This window comes from Oncorhynchus masou, unplaced genomic scaffold, assembly GCF_036934945.1.
Source record: "Oncorhynchus masou masou isolate Uvic2021 unplaced genomic scaffold, UVic_Omas_1.1 unplaced_scaffold_3910, whole genome shotgun sequence".
Classification (NCBI taxonomy): Eukaryota; Metazoa; Chordata; class Actinopteri; order Salmoniformes; family Salmonidae; genus Oncorhynchus; species Oncorhynchus masou.
This window is the reverse complement of record NW_027010312.1, coordinates 7,897-15,000: the sequence shown is the minus strand read 5'-3', so window position 1 is coordinate 15,000 and position 7,104 is coordinate 7,897. Positions and strand designations below refer to the sequence as shown.

Below are 7,104 nucleotides of genomic sequence, written 5' to 3'. Positions count from 1 at the left end.
TCTGTTCTACTCTATTCTATTCTACTCTACTGTATTCTATTCTACTCCACTATTTTCTACTCTATTCTATTCTACTCTACTCTGTTCTACTCTATTCTACTCTACTCTATTCTATTATACTTTATTCTATTCTACTCTACTCTTTTCTATTCTATTCTACTCTGTTTTACTCTACTCTACTCTTTTCTACTCTATTCTATTCTACTATATTCTACTCTACTCTAATCTGCTTTACTCTACTCTTTTCTATTCTACTCTATTCTACTCTATTCTACTATATTCTTCTCTACTCTAATCTGCTTTACTCTACTCTTTTCTATTCTACTCTATTCTGCTTTACTCTACTCTATTTTACTCTCTTCTGTTCTACTCTATTTTACTCTCCTCTGTTCTACTCTATTTTACTCTACTCTGTTCTACTCTATTTTACTCTATTTTACTCGATTCTATTCTACTCTACTCTACTCTATTCTGTCCTACTCTACTCTATTTTACTCTCCTCTGTTCTACTCTATTTTACTCTACTCTACTCTATTCTATTTTATTCTATTCTACTCTACTCTATTTTACTCTACTCTACTGTACACTCGTCTCCTCTCTGCTCTCCTCTTCTCTCCAGGCCATACGGACTGTGAGTGGTTGGTGACGTCAGAGGAGGGTTACGGAATAGAGTTGACCTTTACGACCTTCGAGGTGGAGGAGGAGGCGGACTGTGGTTATGACTACATAGAGCTGTACGATGGTTATGACTCCAGCTCACACAGACTGGGTCGGTTCTGTGGTTCTGGGGTAAGGAGGGGTATCACATAATGACTCTAACTCACACAGACTGGGTCGGTTCTGTGGTTCTGGGGTAAGGAGGGGTATCACATAATGACTCTAACTCACACAGACTGGGATGGTTCTGTGGTTCTGGGGTAAGGAGGGTATCACATAATGACTCTAACTCACACAGACTGGGACGGTTCTGTGGTTCTGGGGTAAGGAGGGGTATCACATAATGACTCTAACTCACACAGACTGGGTCGGTTCTGTGGTTCTGGGGTAAGGAGGGGTATCACATAATGACTCTAACTCACACTGACTGGGTCGGTTCTGTGGTTCTGGGGTAAGGAGGGGTATCACATAATGACTCTAACTCACACAGACTGGGTCGGTTCTGTGGTTCTGGGGTAAGGAGGGGTATCACATAATGACTCTAACTCACACAGACTGGGATGGTTCTGTGGTTCTGGGGTAAGGAGGGGTATCACATAATGACTCTAACTCACACAGACTGGGATGGTTCTGTGGTTCTGGGGTAAGGAGGGGTATCACATAATGACTCTAACTCACACAGACTGGGTCGGTTCTGTGGTTCTGGGGTAAGGATGGGTATCACATAATGACTCTAACTCACACAGACTGGGATGGTTCTGTGGTTCTGGGGTAAGGAGGGTATCACATAATGACTCTAACTCACACAGACTGGGTCGGTTCTGTGGTTCTGGGGTAAGGAGGGTATCACATAATGACTCTAACTCACACAGACTGGGTCGGTTCTGTGGTTCTGGGGTAAGGAGGGGTATCACATAATGACTCTAACTCACACAGACTGGGTCGGTTCTGTGGTTCTGGGGTAAGGAGGGGTATCACATAATGACTCTAACTCACACAGACTGGGATGGTTCTGTGGTTCTGGGGTAAGGATGGGTATCACATAATGACTCTAACTCACACAGACTGGGATGGTTCTGTGGTTCTGGGGTAAGGAGGGGTATCACATAATGACTCTAACTCACACAGACTGGGACGGTTCTGTGGTTCTGGGGTAAGGAGGGGTATCACATAATGACTCTAACTCACACAGACTGGGATGGTTCTGTGGTTCTGGGGTAAGGAGGGTATCACATAATGACTCTAACTCACACAGACTGGGACGGTTCTGTGGTTCTGGGGTAAGGAGGGGTATCACATAATGACTCTAACTCACACTGACTGGGTCGGTTCTGTGGTTCTGGGGTAAGGATGGGTATCACATAATGACTAACTCACACAGACTGGGATGGTTCTGTGGTTCTGGTAAGGAGGGGTATCACATAATGACTCTAACTCACACAGACTGGGATGGTTCTGTGGTTCTGGGGTAAGGAGGGGTATCACATAATGACTCTAACTCACACAGACTGGGATGGTTCTGTGGTTCTGGGGTAAGGAGGGGTATCACATAATGACTCTAACTCACACAGACTGGGTCGGTTCTGTGGTTCTGGGGTAAGGAGGGGTATCACATAATGACTCTAACTCACACAGACTGGGTCGGTTCTGTGGTTCTGGGGTAAGGAGGGGTATCACATAATGACTCTAACTCACACAGACTGGGATGGTTCTGTGGTTCTGGGGTAAGGAGGGGTATCACATAATGACTCTAACTCACACAGACTGGGTCGGTTCTGTGGTTCTGGGGTAAGGAGGGGTATCACATAATGACTCTAACTCACACAGACTGGGTCGGTTCTGTGGTTCTGGGGTAAGGAGGGTATCACATAATGACTCTAACTCACACAGACTGGGACGGTTCTGTGGTTCTGGGGTAAGGAGGGGTATCACATAATGACTCTAACTCACACAGACTGGGATGGTTCTGTGGTTCTGGGGTAAGGATGGGTATCACATAATGACTCTAACTCACACAGACTGGGATGGTTCTGTGGTTCTGGGGTAAGGAGGGGTATCACATAATGACTCTAACTCACACAGACTGGGTCGGTTCTGTGGTTCTGGGGTAAGGATGGGGGGGGGGGGGTTAGATGGGGTAGGTGTCATTGAATGTTATTGAATCACATACATAACCTATGTCACCAAGAACTAGCCCTGGTACCAGTATTTGTTGTCAGTTATCTCGGCCGTAGGCAGGGTAACCAGGGATAGCCCTGGTTACCAGTGTTTGTTGTCAGTTATCTCGGCCGTAGGCAGGGTAACCAGGAACTAGCCCTGGTTACCAGTATTTGTTGTCAGTTATCTCGGCCGTAGGCAGGGTAACCAGGAACTAGCCCTGGTTACCAGTGTTTGTTGTCAGTTATCTCGGCCGTAGGCAGGGTAACCAGGAACTAGCCCTGGTTACCAGTATTTGTTGTCAGTTATCTCGGCCGTAGGCAGGGTAACCAGGAACTAGCCCTGGTTACCAGTGTTTGTTGTCAGTTATCTCGGCCGTAGGCAGGGTAACCAGGAACTAGCCCTGGTACCAGTATTTGTTGTCAGTTATCTCGGCCGTAGGCAGGGTAACCAGGAACTAGCCCTGGTTACCAGTGTTTGTTGTCAGTTATCTCGGCCGTAGGCAGGGTAACCAGGAACTAGCCCTGGTTACCAGTTATCTCGGCCGTAGGCAGGGTAACCAGGAACTAGCCCTGGTTACCAGTGTTTGTTGTCAGTTATCTCGGCCGTAGGCAGGGTAACCAGGAACTAGCCCTGGTTACCAGTATTTGTTGTCAGTTATCTCGGCCGTAGGCAGGGTAACCAGGAACTAGCCCTGGTTACCAGTGTTTGTTGTCAGTTATCTCGGCCGTAGGCAGGGTAACCAGGAACTAGCCCTGGTTACCAGTATTTGTTGTCAGTTATCTTGGCCGTAGGCAGGGTAACCAGGGATAGCCCTGGTTACCAGTATTTGTTGTCAGTTATCTCGGCCGTAGGCAGGGTAACCAGGAACTAGCCCTGGTTACCAGTATTTGTTGTCAGTTATCTTGGCCGTAGGCAGGGTAACCAGGAACTAGCCCTGGTTACCAGTATTTGTTGTCAGTTATCTCGGCCGTAGGCAGGGTAACCAGGGATAGCCCTGGTTACCAGTGTTTGTTGTCAGTTATCTTGGCTGTAGGCAGGGTAACCAAGAACTAGCTCCGGGTAGCTTTATTTGTTGCAATGTTGAAAATCCAACAATATGTGGATGTTTTTTATTTATTTTAGGAGAAATAGTGAATTTTTCAAGAAAAGTCCAACTGTACTGTATATATTCATCTACTGTTATTATCTCTATCCTCCATCTTCTCACCTCTACATTACCCCTCTCTCTCTGTTCCTCCTTGTCTCTCTCCGTCATACCTCTCTCTGTCATCCCTCTCTCTCTCTGATTGATCTGTCATCTCTCTCTCATCTCTCTCTCGGTCTCTCTCTATCTCTCTGTCTCTCTGTCTCTCTCTGTCTCTCTCTCTCTCTCTCTCTCTCTCATCTCTTTCTCTTTCTCTCTCTCTCATCCTCTGTCATCTCTCTCTCTCTCTCCCTCCCTCCCTCCCTGTCTCTTTCTCTCTCTCATCTCTCTCCCTCTCATCCTCTGTCATCTCCCTCCCTCCCTTCCTGTCTCTTTCTCTCTCTCATCTCTCTCCCTCTCTTTCTCTCATCTCTCTCCCTCTCATCCTCTCTCATCTCTCTCTCTCATCCTCTCTCATCTCTCTCCCTCTCATCCTCTGTCATCTCTCCCCCTCTCATCCTCTGTCATCTCTCTCCCTCCCTCCCCAGCCCAGAGAGGAGATCTACTCTGCGGGTGACGCGGTGTTGATCCGTTTCCATAGCGACGACACCATCAGTAAGAAGGGGTTCCACATCCGCTACACCAGCACCCAGTTCCAGCAGAACCTTCACACCAGGAAGTGATGTCACAACACCGCGACCCCTAGCCTCACTGTGCCGACAAGACAACCACAGGCCCCTTTTCTCCTCTGACTGACAGGCGCCAAACAGACACACACACACACACACACACACACACACACACACACACACACACACAGTTTTGAAGAGAGGAGTGAGTGTGGGTGAGAACCAGAGGAGAGAGGGGGAGGACTGATCAGTCCATCTCTTAACAGGGGAGCTTCTAGAACTCTGAGGACTACATGTGAAGAGAGACTGGATCACAGCTTCACACTGCAACAGGATTAATGGAACTGCTTTAACGACGGGAACTGGATTAAATACTGAAACTGGATTAAATACGTAAACTGGATTAAATACTGAAACAGGATTAAATACGGAAACTGGATTAAATACTGAAACAGGATTCAATACTGAAACTGGATTAAATTCTGAAACTGGATTAAATACTGAAACAGGATTCAATATTGAAACTGGATTAAATTCTGAAACTGGATTAAATACTGAAACAGGATTAAATACTGAAACAGGATTAAATACTGAAACTGGATTAAATACTGAAACAGTCTTAAATACTGAAACTGGATTAAATTCTGAAACTGGATTAAATACTGAAACTGGATTAAATACTGAAACTGGATTAAATACTGAAACTGGATTAAATTCTGAAACTGGAGTGTGAACAGGAACTGGATTTAATACATGGAACTGGACTAAATAACTGACTGGCTGTTTGGCTGACTGAGTCGCTGACTATTTGACTGAGTTACTGGATGACTATTTTACTGGCTGACTGATTGACTGTCTGATTGGCTGGTTGACTGAGTGACTGGATGACTGACTGTCTGATTGGCTGGTTGACTGACTGACTGGCTGACTGACTGACTGATTGACTGGCTGACTGACTGTTTGATTGGCTGGCTGACTGTTTTACTGGCTGACTGACTGTCTGATTGGCTGGCTGACTGTTTTACTGGCTGTTTGGTAGGTTGACTGACTGGCTAACTGATTCACTGATGGACTGGCTGACTGACTGATTGGCTGACTGATTCACTGATGGACTGGCTGACTGACTGATTAGCTGACTGATTCATTGATGGACTGGCTGACTGACTGATTGGCTGACTGATTCACTGATGGACTGGCTGACTGACTGATTGGCTGACTGATTCACTGATGGACTGGCTGACTGACTGATTGGCTGACTGATTCACTGATGGACTGGCTGACTGACTAATTGGCTGACTGATTCACTGATGGACTGGCTGACTGACTGATTGGCTGACTGATTCACTGATGGACTGGCTGACTGACTGATTGGCTGACTGATTCACTGATGGACTGGCTGACTGACTGATTGGCTGACTGATTCACTGATGGACTGGCTGACTGACTGATTGGCTGACTGACTGAGAGAAGCATGAGGTAACGCTGAGGCAACATTATACAAACTGAGAGACAACATCCCGATAACTTTCTGACAACTTCCTGTTCAGACAACGTTTCAGACAAACCTCATACAAACCGAGAGACGACGTTCAGACAACGGCCAGACAACTTACGGTGCTGACAACGTTCTGACCATTTTTGAGGTTTGACAAAGTCCTGACAATGTTCTGCTTAGAAAACATTCTGACAACGTTCAGGCAAACATTATACAAACTGAGAGACAATGTCTTTCTGACAACGTTCTGACAACGTTCTTCTGAAAACGTCCTAACAATGTTCTACTTAGAAAACATTCTGTTCTGACAATGTTCAGACAAACTTTATACAAACTGAGAGACAATGTCTTTCTGACAACGTTCTGAAAACGTTCTGACAACGTTGGGTTTTGACAGCACTTATATTGCCTTAGAACCAAATGTACGTTCTTGAGTCTCTCTAACATTAGTTGTTATTTGTTTGTTTGTTTGTTTTGAATAATTTGATTTGACAATGAGTTTGCAGAACTTGAAAGATTTATTGTTAAATAAGAAAAAAGAGGAAACTAGTCAGGTGTGTGTGTGTGTGTGTGTGTGTGTGTGTGTGTGTAAAGAGTTGTCTCATGTATTGTATGTGCCAAGCTCCTGGTGATCCTGTCCCTCTGTAGGATCTGTCGAGACCTCTCTCCTCCATGTTTGTAGTTCTGTTCTATCATATCTCCTCCATGTTTGTAGTTCTAAGGAACAAAAATGGCTTCCTCTCTATGCTGAGTCATTAAAACTACACACAGGTAAAAGATAACTCTGGTTTGTGTTGTAAATGACTACTGAATGATACGGCAGTCATGATGTAATGATCTGTGTGTGTGTATGTACAGTACCAGTCAACAGTTTCGACTCAATCCAGGGATTTTCTTTATTTGTACTATTTTCTACATTGTAGAATTATAGTGATGACATCACAACTATGAATTCACACATATGGAATCATGTCGGAACCAAATCAAAATATATTTAAAAATCAAAACTATGAAATAACACATATTTCAAATCAGATGTT

At 45.0% G+C, this 7,104-nt stretch overlaps 1 protein-coding gene across 1 annotated transcript in view; it reads left to right on the top strand.

Moving 5' to 3' along the window:
- The window catches only part of LOC135534745 (dorsal-ventral patterning tolloid-like protein 1), a 16,764-nt gene extending 9,918 nt beyond the window's left edge, over window positions 1–6,846 (top strand). The window contains exons 5-6 of the mRNA XM_064961634.1: window positions 620–789; window positions 4,489–6,846. Of these exons, the coding sequence (XP_064817706.1) occupies window positions 620–789; window positions 4,489–4,623 (305 nt within the window). The 3' untranslated portion in view covers window positions 4,624–6,846. The remainder of the gene's footprint in view (window positions 1–619; window positions 790–4,488) is intronic.
- The last annotated feature ends 258 nt before the right edge of the window (window positions 6,847–7,104 follow it).